Source organism: Corythoichthys intestinalis, chromosome 1 (genome assembly GCF_030265065.1).
Source record: "Corythoichthys intestinalis isolate RoL2023-P3 chromosome 1, ASM3026506v1, whole genome shotgun sequence".
Lineage (NCBI taxonomy): Eukaryota > Metazoa > Chordata > Actinopteri > Syngnathiformes > Syngnathidae > Corythoichthys > Corythoichthys intestinalis.
Genome location: NC_080395.1, coordinates 3,179,405 through 3,196,955, shown reverse-complemented (window position 1 = coordinate 3,196,955; position 17,551 = coordinate 3,179,405). Strand labels below are relative to the sequence as shown.

The 17,551-nt window shown below is 38.3% G+C and overlaps 1 protein-coding gene across 1 annotated transcript in view; it reads left to right on the top strand.

Annotated features, from left to right (window-relative positions):
• The window catches only part of si:ch211-186j3.6 (neural-cadherin), a 689,510-nt gene that overhangs the window by 173,324 nt on the left and 498,635 nt on the right, over positions 1-17,551 (top strand). Inside the window, exon 2 of the mRNA XM_057844439.1 lies at positions 14,364-14,561. Within this exon, the coding sequence (XP_057700422.1) occupies positions 14,364-14,561 (198 nt within the window). The remainder of the gene's footprint in view (positions 1-14,363; positions 14,562-17,551) is intronic.

Below are 17,551 nucleotides of genomic sequence, written 5' to 3'. Positions count from 1 at the left end.
TTCCTGTTGTTTTGGGGGAATTTACTCTCCTTTTCTGTTGATTTTGGGCATTTACAGCACACCTCTGGTGTATTTTCCGGCATTTACTTTCCCTTCATGTTGATTTTTTACGGTCCTTTACTGTTGATTTTGGGCTATGTAGGGTCCTTTTCTGTTGAGTCGGCCCACATACAGGTAACTTCCTATCAGTTTTGGTCATTTATTGGTCACTTTCTGTTGATTTTGAGCATTTACAGGTCACTTCCTATTGTTTGGGGGAATTCCCGGTACTTCATGTTGAATTTATGGTGCTTTCGTTTTGATTTGGGGACATTTACAAGTCACTTCCTTTTTATTTTGGGGAATTTACTGTCCTAAAATACTTACTTACTGTTACTAAACTGTGGGTACAGTTTAGTATTCTGTGGGTACACTTTTGTAACCTGTACCCACTGTTTAGTAATCCCTGGGAACAGTTTAGTATTTTGTGGGTACACTTTAGTCATTTGTACCCATAGTTTAGTCATCCCTGGGTACGGTTTAGTAATTTGTGGGTACATATTACTAAACTGTGGGTACAATTTAGTATTCTGTGGGTACACTTTAGTAACTTGTACCCACTGTTTAGTAATCCCTGGGTACAGTTTAGCATTCTGTGGGTACACTTTAGTCATTTGTACCCATAGTTTAGTAATCTGTGGGTACGGTTTAGTAATCTGTACTCACAGTTTAGTAATCTGTGGGTACAGTTTACATTCACAGGTCACTTCCTATTGTTTTGGGGAATTTCCGGGACTTCCTGTTGAATTTCAGGAATTTATGGTGCTTTCGTTTTGATTTGGGGGCATTTACAAGTCACTTCCTTTTTGTTTTGGGAAATTTACTGCCCTCTCCTGTTGATTTTGGTCATTTTCAGGCAAGTTCCTTTTTAATTTGTAGCAATTACGGTCCCATCCTATTAATTTTGGCCATTTACAGGTCACTTCCTCTTGATTTGGGGGCATTTAAAGTCTGTTTTTTATTTTGAGCCATTTGCTGTCGCTTTGTTTTTGGAGAATTTACAGGTACTACCTGTTGATTTGGGGGAATTTACTCTCCTTTTCTGTTGATTTTGGGCATTTTCAGAGCACCTCTGGTGTATTTTCTGGCATTTACTTTCCCTTCATGTTGATTTTTGGAGTTTTTTTACGGTCCTTTCCTGTTGGTTTTGGGCTATGTACGGTCCCTTTCTGTTGAGTTGGCCCACTTACAGGTAACATCCTATCGGTTTTGGTCATTTATTGGTCAGTTCCTGTCAATTTGGGGCATTTACAGGTCACTTCCTATTGTTTGGGGGAATTTCCGGTACTTCCTGTTGAATTTTGGGAATTAATGGTGCTTTCGTTTTGATTTTTGGGCATTTACAACTCACTTCCTTTTTATTTTGGAGAATTTATTGTCCTCTCCTGTTGATCTTGGTCATTTTCGGGTAAGTTCCTTTTTAATTTGTAGCAATTACGGCCCCATCCTATTAATTTTGGCCATTTACAGGTCACTTCCTGTTGATTTTGTGTTACTGAATTGGAAATGACTCAAGAATGTCCCCAAATGAATAGGAAGTGAGTCAAAATCAACAGGAAGTAACCTATATTTGCCCTAAAATGAACAGGAAGTGACCTGTCTATGCCCAAAAAAAGTGTTAATGTTCTAGTCTCAGTGCAATTGACAGCGTTAGACATTCATTCCTGTCCAAATGTATTGGATTAAAGCGGCATCAATGGAAGCAAGTGAGATAACGCAGACACTATTCAAATAGAAGATTGCAGATGCAAACATCTTTCACCTTATTAAAATGTTATATCGAGTCTCGGTGCATATTGATGACCTTTTGGGCTACAAAGTATCGTGATATATCACCTTTTCAGTCTCTTACCACCTCCTTAACAAGAAATGAACTATGAACTTAACAAAAGCCATCTTGGCCCTTCTGTGAAATCAAAGCAGCAGGTCAAAGTATGAACGTGACAGGAAAAGAAAGAGACGGACGCCGTAGCGTCAGCGCCGCCACTTCATTAAATGTTCTGCGCGAGGGTGACAAAGCGCTAACTCTCTCCCGTCTGCAATACGCTTCCACGAAACGCTGACGGCTTACCAGGAAATGTCACTTTAACAAAGACAATTTCAGCGCTCAAATTGACACAAATGGCTCCGGCGGGCAGTTTCCCGCTGACACATGTTCTCAGCAACTAATGCGACTTCCACTCGACATTAGCTGTTTGCTGTAAAAGTGCCTCCAGGTACCAACTTGTACAGTATTTCTTTGACATATCTGGGATTTTCCCCCCGTTGTCTTTTGTTTTCTTGTTTTCTTATTGTCTGTTGTTTGAAGTGGAAATTTAATAGGTGCAAAAAAAGTTGTATTCTCAGCACTGAATGGATGAAATGCTGTTCAGCTGGCATCGCTCCCGTAAGCCAACCGGTGGGGGCCAAGATTCCGCGCGTTCACTCCAGTGTTAACCCTTTATACTGATTCAATGTTCCAAAAGTTTGAAGAAGGCTCACTGAAAACAGGTTGATAATTTATTCGTTTACAATAGTCAAAAAACAAGGCAAAAACAGACGATGGAGTGACCCTGCTGGATCCAGGGTCGGCAAAACAAGGCTACATAGAAATGTTCCCGAGCAGCGACAGTTGTTATCGAGAGGTTTAGTTCTTTTTGAAGCTGCGGTGGAGTGGGTCGGGCTGAAGGCGTGGCTGGGTGTTGTCTTGGGATCATCTCTCAGTTTAGTGCGTCATCCTTTGTGTCTGGGACGTGGTTGTCACGGCGACCGACGCAGGTCTTGAAATCCAGGGTGCCTGCGCTATCATCTTGTTATCCTGTTTGGGCGAGGGTGTTCTCCGATGCTACTTGTTTTAGGACAGAGCGCCCTGCTCTTTGTCCTGGAGTGCCCGGGAGAACTGATTGCAAGAGTTGGTGTGTCAATCTTGCTCATGACACGTTGGGCTTCTGAAATAAGATGGCGTTGTGTATCTTTTATGCCCTCTATTCTGCTTCTTTTCGTTAAACTATGGGATGAGTGCTATTTTTTTTTTTTTTTTAGGTGTGTTAGATTAATACAAACAGTCCGACAGTAAAAATGTGATGATGTGATCAATCTATGCCCATAATTTTCAACCATAGTGCTGTGGCAAAAAAACGTGTACAATCATCCACTTTCACCTAATTAATCTAAAACTGTTGAGTAATGTTTAGTCCCTGTTTACTGTACAGTTTAGTAATCTGTGGGTACAGTTTAGTAATTTGTTGCTACATATTACTAAACTGTAAGTACAGAATGCAAAACTGAGGCACAGTTTAGTAATCTGTGGGTACAGATTAGTAAACTGTGGGTACAGTTTAGTATTCTGTGGGTACACTTTAGTAACTTGTACCCACTGTTTAGTAATCCCTGGGTACAGTTTAGTATTCTTTGGGTACACTTTAGTAATTTGTACCCATAGTTTAATAATCCATGGGTATAGTTTAGTAATTTGTGGCTAGATATTACTAAACTGCAAATACAGATTACTAAACTGTGGTACAACCATTACAGTTACTTATCTGTGGGTACAGATTAGTTAACTGTGGGTACAGGTTAGTAAACTGTGGGTACAGTTTAGTAATTTGTTGCTACATATTACTAAACTAATTACAGAATACAAAACTGTGGTGCAGATTTGTAAACTGTGGGTACAGTTTAGTATTCCGTGGGTACACTTTAGTAACTTGTACCCACTGTTTAGTAATCCCTGGGTACAGTTTAGTATTCTGTGGGCACACTTTAGAAATTTGTAGACATAGTTTAGTAATCCCTGGGTACAGTTTAGTAATTGTGGGTACATATTACTAAACTGTGGGTACCGTTTAGTATTCTGTGGGTACACTTTAGTAACTTGTACCCACTGTTTAGTAATCCCTGGGTACAGTTTAGCATTCTGTGGGTACAATTTAGTAATTTGTACCCATAGTTTAGTAATCCGTGGCTACATATTACTAAACTGTAAATACAGATTACTAAACTGTGGTACAACCATAACAGTTACAGTTCCTTATCTGTGGGTACAGATTAGTTAACTGTTGGTACAGGTTAGTAAACTGTGGGTTCAGTTAAGTAATTTGAGGCAACAAATTACTAAACTGTAAATACAGATTCCAAAACCGTGTTACAGTTTAGTAATCTTTTGGTACCAATTAGTAAACTGTGGGTACAGTTTAGTATTCGGTGGGCACAGTTTATTAATTTTTGGCAACATTTTACTAAAGTGTAAATACAGATTACAAAACAGTGGTACAGTTTAGTAATAAGTATGTACAGAATAGTAAACTGTGGGTACAGTTTAGTATTCTGTGGGTACACTTTAGTAATTTGTACCCACAGTTTAGTAATCCATGGGTACAGTTTAGTTATACGTGGGTACATATTACTAGACTGTAAATACAGATTACTAAACCGTCGTACAGTTTACTTGCTGTATCTGTGGTACAGATTAGTAATCTGTGGGTACAGTTAAGTAATTTGTGGGTTCATTTTACTAAAATGTAAACACAGATTAAACCGTGGTACCGTTTACTTGCTCTATCTGTGGGTGTAAACTGTACACACAGTTTACTAATCTGTGGTCGTAATCTGTGGTTATAGTTCAGTAATTTGTGGGTACATATTACTAAACATTATATACAGTACAGATTAGTAAACTGTGGGTACAGTTTAGTATTTCGTGGTTACATATTACAAAACTGTAAATACAGATGACAAACCGTGGTGCAGTTTAGTCATCTGTGGTTAAAGACTAGTGATCTGTGAGTACAGTTTAGTAATCTGTGTGTACATATTACTAAACTGCAAATACAGATGACTAAACTATGGTACAGTTAAGTTATCTATGGTTACACATTAGTAAACTTTGGGTACAGGTTAGAAAACTAAGGGTATAGGTTAGTAATGTATGGCTACGTATTACTAAACTGTAAACACAGATTTAAAAAACCGTGGTGCAGTCTAGTAATTTGTTGGTACGTGTACCCATAGTTAACTAATGTGTACCCACAGATTAGTAAACTTTGGGTACAGTTTAGTAATCTGTGGGTACAGATTAGAAAGCTGTAGGTACATTTTAGTAATATGTGCCCACAGTTTAGTAATCTTTTGGGACAGATTAGTAAACTCTGGGTACAGTTTAGTATTCCGTTTGTACAGTTTAGTAATTTGTAGGTACATATTACTAAACCATAGTAATCTGTGGGTAGTTTATTAATTTGTGGGTACATATTACTTAACTGTAAATACAGATTACTAAACCGTGGTACACTTTACTTTTCTGTAGGTGCAGTTTAGTAATTTGTACCCACAGTTTAGTAATCTGTGGGATCATTTAAGTAATTTGTGGATACATATTACTAAACTGGAAATACAGATTACTAAACCATGGTACATTTTAGTAATCAGTGGGTACAGATTAGTAAACTGTGGGTACAGTTTGGTAAACTGTGGGTACAGATTAGTAAACTGTTAATGCAAATTAGTAAACTGTGGGTGCAGATTAGTAAACTGTACCGACTGTTTTGTAATATGTGGATACAGTTTCGTATTTTTTGATGCAGGTAGATATTAGTATACTGTGAGTACAGTTTAGTAAACTGTGTAGTAATCTGTGGGTGCAGTTTAGTATTCTGTACCCACGATTTAGTAATCTGTGGGTACAGTTTAGTAAATTGTGGGTACGGTTTAGTATTCTGTACCCCAATTTAGTAATCTGTGGCTACAGTTTAGCAATGTGCGGGTGAATATTAATTAACTGTAAATACATATTACTAAATTTTGGTACAGTTTACTGTGATGTAGTTTAGTTATCTGTACCTACAGTTTAGTAATCTGTGGTTACAGTTCAGTAATTTGTGTGGGTACAGTTTAGAAATCTGTACCCACAGTTTAGTAATATCTGGTTTGAATTTAGTAAACTGTGTGTACGGTTTACTAATCTGTGGTTACAGTTCAGTAATCTGTGGGTACATATTACTAAACTGTTAATACAGATTATTAAACTGTGGGTGCTGTTTACTAATCTGTACCCATAGTTCAGTGATATGTGGGTACAGTTTAGTAAACTGTGGTTACAGTTTAGAAATATGTACCCACATTTTAGTAATATCTGGTTAGATTTTAGTAAACTGTGTGTACAGTTTAGTATTCTGTGCCTACTGTTGAGTCATCTATGGGTACAGTTTTGTATTCTGTTGGTGCAGATTACTAGACTGTGGGTACAGATTAGCTGGGAAAATATTTGCTCTACCCTGGACTCCGGGGGTCTCCGTACTGTAACCCTAATTTTTCTTGAAATCAACAACCCCTCCCGGTCAAATCGTAATGTTCGTCTAGCTCCGTCGATGACAACAAGCGAGTTAATACTATGTGTTTTCATGCAAAGAGTCATCATTATTTTTCTTTACAATCCGCTCCAAAGATGCTTTTGTCATCTCGATTTCCCCGCGCCTCCTCCACACTTCTTGTCGACACCTCGGCGACGTCGCGGCTGCATACCAACGAGTCATTACAATCAGTGTGCGCCGCTATCTGCTTCTCAGTCAACAGCAATCACCCCTTTCGCACACACGCACGCTACAAGAGTGTAAAAGGAGCTCATCCAAAAGCAGTTTTCCTGACTGGGGTGGGCAAAATGGCTTCGCAATCACAGGTTGTGTCACACTTAGGAAGACACACACTCGTTTTCCTTGTGCCGACAAGTACAACATGCTCATGCATTTCAAGGTGGTGGCACGCATAGAAAAACAATGCTGACACAGGAGCCGTTAGCATTTTTCAATTCGTGTTTTAGGCATTGTGGGGTCCCGTCCTGTACATTGTGATCATTTCATTTTGGTTTTAGGGTGTTTCTGGGTCACTTACTGCACATTTTTCGGCATTCTTGGAACACTTCCTGTATATTTTGGAGCATTTCCTCTTGATTTTATGGCAAATCTGAGTCAGTTCCTGTTTATTGGCCATTTCCTGGACATTTTTAGGCATTCTGCTGTCATTTCCTGTACATTCTGGATCATTTCCTCTTGATTTGAAGGTTTTTCTGGGTCATTCATGTTTATTTGTCACTTCCTGCACATTTTTAGGCATTGTTGGGTAACTTCCTGAACGTTATGCTCATTTCATCTTGGTTTTAGAACATTTCAGTGTTGTTTCCTACACATTTTGCAGCAGGGCCGAGAACCAAATGTGGTATTTTCCATTCGGCACAATGGATTTTGCCATGTGGCTTTTTTTTTTTGCCATGTGGCAAAAATGGATTTTGCCATGTGGCATTTTTATTTGCCATGTGGCAAAATTGATCTTGCCATGTGGCAATTTTTTTGCCATGTGGCAGAATAGAATTTGATATGTGGCTTTTTTTGGTATGTGGTCAAATGGATTTTGGTTTGTGGCATTTTTTGGGGGGGTATATGGCAGTTTTGCAGGCCATGCACGTCCATGCCATGCCATGCCACAAACTGAAATACATTTTGCCATATACAAAAAATAAAAATAAAAAAGTCATATGTCAAAATCCATTTTGCCACATTGTAAAAAAAATACTACATGGCAAAAACAATTTTGCCACATGGCAAAAAAATTGCCACATTGCAAAAAAAAAAAAAAAAAAAAAACACATGGCTAATTCCATTTTGCCACATGGCAAAAAAAATACCACACGGTAAAAAAAAAATTGCCACATGGCAAAAATAGCCACTTGGCAAAAAAAAGTCCCATTTTGCTACATGGCAAAAATAATGCCACACGGCAAAATCCATTTTGCCACATGGCAAAAAATGACACATGGCAAAAAAAAAAAAATGCCACTTGGCAAAATCCATTTTGCTACATGGCAAAATCCATTTTGCTACATGGCAAAAAAATGCCACATGGCAAAATGCATTTTGCCATATGCCAAAAAAAAAAAATGCCACATGGCAAAATCTGTTATGCCACATAGCAAAAAAAAAAAAAAAAAAAATGCCGCAATGCAAAAGATGCCACATGGAAAAATCCATTTTGCCACATGGCAAATATCACTTTTTGGGTCACTTCCTGTAGATTTTCTTAATTTTTAGGACAATTTTGGGTCACTTCCTGTTGATTTGGAGGCATTCTTAGGTCAGTTCTGTTGCTTTCTGGTCACTTTATGTTGTTTTAGGGCACTTACGGGTCACTTTGTTTGGATTATGTTCTGAAATGCGTAATTTTGCAAACTTTCTGCATTCCATTCTATTTTGCATCATTTTCTCTTTTAGGGCAAAACTGGGTCATTTTTTGGACATTTTTAGGCATTCTGTGGTCACTTCCTGTACATTTGGGATCATTTCATTTTGATTTTAAGGGTTTTTCTGGGTTACTTCTCGTTCATTGGTCACTTCTTGTTGATTTCAGGTCACTTTCTGTTGTTTTAGGGCACTTATGGGTCACTGTGTTTTGATTTTTGGGTCATTTTCCGAAATAATTTTGCCAAATTTCTGTATCAGATTATATGATGGATTATTTTCTCCTGGATTTAGGGCATTTCTGGGTTATTTCCTAGTCATTTCTAGGCATTCTGTGGTCACTTCCTTTTACATTCTGGATCATTTTTAAAAACATTTTTAGACATTTTTGGGTCACTTTCAGTTGATTTTCTTGAATTTTAGGACATTTGGGGTCACTTACTGTTGATAAATCGCTAGTCCAGTCAAACGGTGAAAAAGGCGCGACATATAGTTCTGGTAATACGGTATTTTCATTTTTTGCTTAAACTGAGCGGGTCCGACGTTCAGACAGAAATTCAACAGCAAGCGTAAATTATGGGTAACTTTACGAGAGCCTATTAAAAGTTTAGTGGTACACTAAGTCTATACATGGAACCAATTTAACGCTATTTAATAAGACTTATATGGTATTGGTGTTAAAACAGTCCATCACTTCTTGATGAAAACGCTGCATTAGTTTTATACGCGTCTTTAAAAGTGCAGAAGTGAGCACATTGTCTTGTTATATAGGCCAACATTGAGGAGAGACACATTTTCTTGGGTGAGGGGTGCAGATGTTACTAATACTCCAGCGGATGCAGCTGGAGGCCTAGCAGCTGCTCTGGACACGCTTCTTATTTACTTATTTTAATTCAAAGAAGAAGAACTACAAGCCATGTTGGCCGAAGCTGTGTGTCTGCCAATTTAGGGTCGCTGGTTCCTTACTGTTGAAATATAATTTTTAGTCATGACTTGAGACTGATTTGTATCTAGGGGTGTGACAAAATATTGAAACGACTGCCCAGAATCGAGATATCGTTTTAAAAAGGTGTCAAAGTTTAAAAAAAAAAAAAAAAAATTGAAAAAAAAACAAGTTCTTATAAAAATCTTCCACCATAATACAACCCCGAGCAAAAACTATGGAATCACCAGTCTCGGACGAGCACTTTATTATTTAGCATTTTATTATGTAGAGCAAACTCAGATAAAAAGCTTGAAAAAATAATGAAATAGTTCAAAAGTGCAACTCTTTAGCGTTCAGAAACACTGAAAGAAATGAATAAAAAAACATTGTGGTGGTCAGTAAATGTTGATTTTGTAGAGCAAGTGCAGGGAACTATACATTTTATGGAATCACGAGAAACAAACATAGAAATAACAATCAAAACACTTCTCTAGTATTTAGAGAGGAGTGGCCGTCCAACAAAGATGACACAAAGAGTTCAGCGCAGAATACTCAGAGAGGTAAAAAAAAGAACCCTAACGTGTCTGCTAAAGACTTACAGAAATCATTGGCACAGTCCAATGTCTTTGTGTCAACTACGTGTAAAATGATCCCCAAGAATGGTGTTGATGAAAGGACTCCATGGAGGAAGCCATGTCAATACCCATCAATACCCCAATATCAACAGGAAGGGATGCTGTTGATGTGGCAAAAAATGCCACATGGCAAAATGCATTTTGCCACATGGCAAAATCCATTTTTCCACCTGGCAAGAAAATGCCACATGGTAAAAAAAAAAACATTTTGCAACATGGCATAAAAATGCCACGTGGTAAAAAAAACCATTTTGCAACATGGCAAAAAAATGCCACATTGCAAAGTCCGTTTTGCTACATGGCAAAAAATGCCACATGGCAAAATCCATTTTGAGACATGGAAAAAAATGCCACATGGCACAATCCATTTTGCCACATGGCAAAAAATGCCACATGGTAAAAATCCATTTTGCTACATGGAAAAAAAATGCCACATGGCAAAATCAATTTTGCCACATGGACAAAAATGCCACATGGCATAATCCATTTTGCCACATGGCAAAATCCATTTTTCCACCTGGCAAAAAAATTCCACATGGTAAAAATCCATTTTGCAACATGGAAAAAAAATGCCACATGGCATAATCCATTTTGCCACATAGCAAAACCCATTTTGCACCATGGCAAAAAATGCCACATGGCAAAATCCATTTTGCCACATGGAAAAAAATGCCACATTGCAAAATCCATTTTGCCACATGGAAAAATCTGTTTTTCCACGTGGCAAAAAAATTCTACATGGTAAAAAAACATTTTGCAACATGGCAAAAAAATGCCACATGGCAAAATCCATTTTGCCACATGGAAAAAAATGCCACATGGCAAAATGCATTTTGCTTCATGGCAAAAAAATGCCACGTGGTAAAAAAAACATTTTGTAACATTGCAAAAAAATGCCACATGGCAAAATCCATTTTGCCACATGACAAAAAACATGCCACATGGCAAAATCCATTTTGCCACATGGAAAAAAATGCCACATGGCAAAATCCATTTTGCCACATGGAAAAATCCATTTTTCCACGTGGCGAAAAAATGCTACATGGTAAAAAAACATTTTGCAACATGGCAAAAAAATGCCACGTGGCAAAATCCATTTTGCCACATGGGAAAAAAATGCCACATGGTAAAATCCATTTTGCCACATGGCAAAAAAATGCCACATTGCAAAAAATGCCACATGGGAAAATTCATTTTGTTACATGGCAATAAGACTTTTGGTTCTCGGAAGAAAGCCTCTCCTAAATGCCCCGAAATCAAAAGGAAAGGACCATATATGCCCCCAAATCGACAGCAAGTGACCTGTTAATGTCCCAAAATGAACAGGAAGTGAGCTGTAAATGCCGCCAAATCAACAGAAAATGACCTGGTTATCGTTAGTTTTTAAGGCAGGTTTAGGATTTCAATCAAAGATTAAGCTTTCAAATTTAGGTCCAAAGGCCGTGTTGACATTTGGAACTGCGATTGCCAGTTGAAGCTTTGCTTGTAAAACTGCGTCGACCCCTTTGCATTTTCCAGACAAGCCCTCGCTTCTTTGATACGCCACTTAAAAAAACAGCGAGGCTTGATCCGAGATGTAGAAATCAGAAGCGCTCACAGTCGGGACAGTTTTGCCATTTGCGGCGTATACAAAGGGGCCCCACAACAAAAGGGGGCTGACGCATCCTCAGAGACAAAATGTCGGCTTTCTGCTTTAACCTTTGATGGAAAAATGGAAAATGTCATCTTTGCGAGACCCGCTAATGCATCGCAGAACAATGGAAGCATAAAACTTTGAAGCTTTTTTTTTTTTTTGGTAAACAGGATATATGAAAAATGCTCGTATAAATAGAAACATGCAATTTCTGAGAAATCATGACGGGGCTTTGCTGTGGTAGATACAGATCTAACACCTGTCCAGGATGATTTGGGGACATTTTGGGTGACACCTCATGTTGGTATAAGGATGATTTAGCGACATCTCGAGGACACGTCCTTTGATATTAGGTCACTACTTCCTGTTGACTGGGGACATTTGGGAGACACATCCTATTGATATCAGGTGACTAATTCCTGTTGATTTGGGGACATTTTGGGAACATGTCCCGTTGATATCAGGTCACTTTCTGTTGATTAGGGGACATATCGGGGACACGTCCTGTTGATATCGGGTCACTAATATCTGGTGATTTAGGGACATTTCGGGGACACGTCTTGTTGAAATCAGGTTGCTACATCCTGTTGATTTGGGGACATTTCGGGGACACTTCCTGTTGATATTAGGTCGTGTCCTGTTGATTTGGCGACATTTCGAGGACACGTCCTTTGATATTAGGTCACTACTTCCTGTCGACTGGGGACATTTCGGAGACACATCCTGTTGATATCAGGTGACCACTTCCTGTTGATTTGGGGACATTTTGGGGACAAGACTTGTTGATACATGGTCACTTCCTGTTGATTTGGAGACATTTCAGGGACACGTGCTGTTTATGTCAGGTCACTTTCTGTTGATTTGGGGACATATCAGGGACACCTCCTGTTGATATCAGGTTGCTAATTTCTGTTGATTTGGGGACATTTTGGGGACACATCCTGTTGATGTCAGGTCGTGTCCTGTTTATTTAGCGACATTTTGGGGACATGTCCTATTGATATAAGGTCGCTTCCTGTTGGTATGGGGACATTTCGGGGACACATCCTGTTGATGTCAGGTCATGTCCTGTTTATTTAGCAATATTTTGGTGACATGTCCTGTTAATATCAGGTCGCTTCCTATTGATTTCGGGGACACGTCTTGTTGATATCAGGTCACTAATTCCTGTTGATTTGGGGACATTTCGGGGACACGTCCTGTTGATATCAGGTCATGTCCTGTTTATTTAACGACATTTTGGTGACATGTCCTGTTGATGTCAGGTCACTTTCTGTAGATTTGGGGACATATCAGGGACATGTCCTGTTGATATCAGATCGCTAATTTCGGTTTATTTAGCGACATTTTGGGGACATGTCCTGTTGATATCACGTCGCTTCTGTTGATTTGGGGACATTTCTTTGACACGTCTTGTTGATATCAGGTCACTAATTCCTGTTGATTTGGGGACATTTCGGGGACACGTCCTTTTGATATCAGGTCATGTCCTGTTTTTTTAGTGACATTTAGGGGACATGTCCTCTTGGTATCATTTCACTTTCTGTAGATTTGGGGACATATCAGGGACATGTCCTGTTGATAACAGATTGCTAATTTCTGTTGATTTGGGGACATTTTGGGGACAAATCCTTTTAATGTCAGGTCGTGTCCTGTTTATTTAGCGACATTTTGGGGAAATGTCCTGTTGATATCAGGTCGCTTCCTGTTGATTTGGGGACATTTCTTGGACACGTCTTGTTGATATCAGATCACTAATTCCTGTTGATTTGGGGACATTTCGAGGACACGTCCTGTTGATATCAGGTCATGTCCTGTTTATTTAGTGACATTTTGGGGACATGTCCTGTTGGTATCAGGTCACTTTCTGTAGATTTGGGGACATATCAGGGACATGTCCTGTTGATATCAGATCGCTAATTTCAGTTGATTTGGGGACATTTTGGGGACACATCCTTTTGATGTCAGGTCGTGTCCTGTTTATTTAGCGACATTTTGGGGACATGTCCTGTTGATATCAGGTCGCTTCCTGTTGATTTGGGGACATTTCTTGGACACGTCTTGTTGATATCAGGTCACTAATTCCTGTTGATTTGGGGACATTTCGGGGACATGGCCTTTTGATATCAGGTTGCTAATTCCTGTTGATTTAGGGACATTTCGGGGATGGTGCTGTTGATATCAGGTTGCTTCCTATTTTTTTGGGGACATTTCGGGGACACGACCTGTTGATATCAGTTTACTTACTATTTATTTGGGGACATATGGGGGACAAGTCCTGTTGATATCAGGTCACCACTTCCTGTTAATTTGGGGACTTTTCAGGGACCCGTCCTTTTGATAACAGGTCACTGCTTCCTCTTGATTTAGGGACATTTCGAAGTCACGTTCTGTTGATATCAGGTCGCTTTCTGTGTATTTGGGGACATTTCGGGGACATGTCCTGTTAATATCAGGTCTCTTCCTTTTGTTTTGCGGACACGTCCTGGTGATACCAGTTCAGACCCTGTTGAAATTTTGACATATATTACTGTCAATGGAATGGACATATATGGTTGTCAATAGCATCTACTTACTTGGGTACGAGTTGGCTGTCATGGTAAGTGGTCAAAAATCACAAAAACCTCTGTTTTCCATTGAAAATAAATGGGAAAATTGGACGTGCATGGCTGTCAATAGCATCCCATTAGAAATTAATGGGAGCGTTTTTGTTGAATTTTGGGGGAACCGTAAATTGTTGTCAAGTTGTGTTTACAACCTATATGTCCATTACTGTCCTGGAATTTTTGATGTCTAAATTGTGGTATTTGGTCAAAAATTGTAGGACAAGTAGTGTTTTGAAGAAGAAAAAACTAGTTTTCAGACCTAAATGTGTTTTTACAAAACTTTACATTGGAATATCCTTTTTGCTGTTCTTTGTTTTGCAGGTCCAGACTGGTACCTGGTCCGAGTGGAATTAACGGTGACCGACGTGAACGACAACGTTCCCGAGTGGCGGATGGTCCCCGCCCCGTACCTGGCTGTGGTGTCCCCCGATGCCTCTGCTGGGGAGCTGGTCTACCAGCTGTACGCCCAGGACGACGACCAGGGGCTCAACGGTGATGTGGAGTTTTTCCTGGCGGACGGTAGGTTGTATAATTAGCAAACGATAGAACCACTACGTATATTCATAGGTAGCTTAGGCGTTTACATCCCACCGGCTCTCGTCATAGCTCCCCCATGGAGTATAATGTATGTGGATGGCAGCGGGAGGGTAACTGTCATGTCCCCCCGCCACCCAGCCGACCACAGCCACCCCATACTCTGAGTGTATAAGGCGTTAAAATCAAGGCCAAGCCAGGCCTGGACTGTAAGACCCCATTTCGACTCGCCCTGAAACCCCTGAATGAGTGTGTAGGTACTTAAAGTGAAGGATATCCACAGTACAAAGTGAAGGAGAGACAGCAAGAACGAAAAGTGGTATTTGGTATGAGAGAAAATGGATTTTGGTATGTGGCATTTTTATTTGGTATGTGAAAAATGAATTTTGGTATGTGGCATTAAATTTTGGTATGTCATTTTTATTTTTTTTCTGGAATGTGGCAAAATGGATTTTGGTATGTGGCTTTTTTTTGCTATGTGACAAAGTAATTTTGGTATGTGGCTTATTTTTTTTCTATGTGGCAAAATGGTTTTTGGTGTGTGGCATTTTTATTTGGTGTGTGAAAAATGGATTTTGGTATGTGGTATTTTGATTTGGTATGTGGCAAATGAATTTCGGTATGTAGCATTTTATTTGGTATGTGGCAATTTTTTTTTTTTTTTTGTTTTTTTTTTTTGTTGGAATTTGGCAAAAATGGATTTTGGTGTGTGGCATTTTTATTTGGTATGTGAAAAATGAATTTTTGTATGTGGCATTTTATTTTGGATGTGGCAATTTTTTTCCTGGAATGTGGCAAAAGAGATTTTGGTATGTGGCATTTTTTTGGGGGTATGTGAGAAATGGATTTTGGTATATGGCATTTTATTTGGTATGTGGCATTTCTTATTATTTATTTATTTATTTTTTGGAATGTGGCAAAATGGATTTTGGTATGTGTAAAATGAATTTTGGTATGTGGCATTTTATTTGGTATGTGGCAATTTTTATTTTGGAATGTGACAAAATGGATTTTGTTATGTGGCATTTTTATTTGGTATGTAAAAAATGAATTTTGGAATGTGGCATTTTATTAGGTATGTGGCAATTTTTATTTTGGAATGTGACAAAATGGATTTTGCTATGTGACATTTTTATCTGGTATATGAAAAATGATTTTTGGTATGTGGCATTTTATTAGGTATGTGGCTTTTTTATTTTTGGAATCTGGCAAAATGGATTTTGATATGTGGCATTTTTTTTTTTTTTTTTTTTTTTTTTTTTGTAAGTGGCAATTTCATTTGGGATGAGGCAATTTTTCTTTGGTATATGGCAAAATGGGTTTTGGTGTGTGGCATTTTTATTTGGTATGTGAAAAATGGATTTTGGTATGTGGCATTTTTATTTGGTATGTGGCAAAATGAATTTTGGTATGTGGCATTTTATTTGGTATGTGGCAGTTTTTATTTTTTTATTTTTTATTTTTTTTTTTGGAATGTGGCAAAATGGATTTTGGTATGTGGCATTTTTATTTGGGATGTGAAAAATGAATTTTTGTATGTAGCATTTTATTTTGGATGTGGCATGATTTTGGTATGTGGGTTTTTTTTGTTATGTGACAAAATAGATTTTGGTATGTCGCATTTTATTTTGGATGTGGCTTTTTTTTTTTTTTTTTTTTCTTGTGGAATGTGGCAAAATGGATTTTGGTATGTGGCATTTTTTTTTTTTTTTTTTTTGTATGTGTAAAATGAATTTTGGTATGTGGCATTTTATTTGGTATGTGGCAATTTTTATTTTGGAATGTGACAAAATGGATTTTGGTATGTGGCATTTTTATTTGGTATATGAAAAATGGATTTTGGTATGTGGCATTTTATTAGGTATGTGGCTTTTTTATTTTTGGAATCTGGCAAAATGGATTTTGGTATGTGGCATTTTTTTGGTATGTGGCAAAAATGGATTTTTGTATGTGGCATGTTTATTCACTATGTGGCATTTTTTGGTATGTGGCAAAATGGATTTTGGTATGTGGCTTTTTATTTTGGTATGTGGCAATTTCATTTGGGATGATGCATTTTTTCTTTGGTATGTGGTGTGGCAAAATGGGTTTTGGTATGTGGCATTTTTTTGTATGTGGGAAAATTGATTTTGTTAATTGGCATCTTTATTTGATATGTGCAAAATGGATTTTGGTATGTGTCAAAATGGATCTGGTATGTGGAATTTCTTTTTGGTATGTGTGATTTTGTTTTTTTTTTTGTTGTTGTTGTTGTTTTTTTTGTATTTGGCATTTTTTTGGTATGTGGCAAAATGGATTTTTGTATGTGGCATTTTTTTGTTATTTGGCAACATGGGTTTTAGTATGTGGCATTTTTTGGGGGGTATCTGGCAAAATGGATTGTGGTATGTGACTTTTTTTGGTATGTAGCAAAATGGATTTTGATATGTTTTTTGCATGTGGTATTTTGATTTGATATTTGGCATTTTTTTTGTATGTGGCAAAATGGAATTTGGTATAGGGCATTTTTATTTGGTAAGTGGTATTTTTTTTGTATGTGGCAAAATGGATTCTGGTATTTAGTATTTATTTGGTATGTGGCAGTTTATTTGTATGCGGCAAAATGGATGTGATTCAAATTTTTTTCCATCCATACATCTTCACTGCTTTGAATATTGTTTTTAATCATCGTCAGTGGCACTGAACGACATAAACTAAGGCTTTCAAATTATTATTATTTTGTTTTGTCCATCTGGCATGAATTAATCTCTAAACCCAATTTTGTCCGTTCCTCTGCCAAACCAGACTATTTCACTGGTCATCGTGACCCCTCGCATGTTCAGCCGTCGGGTCAATTTGACCCGCGGCATCTCCGATCACAAATTCCCCTCGCACGCCGCCCGTCCGGAATCATATCGACGTCTCGTTTCCGCGTTGAATAGCAACTAGGAAGTCAACGTCTCTTCTTGACGAGCTGTCGCGTCTCATCCGTCAAT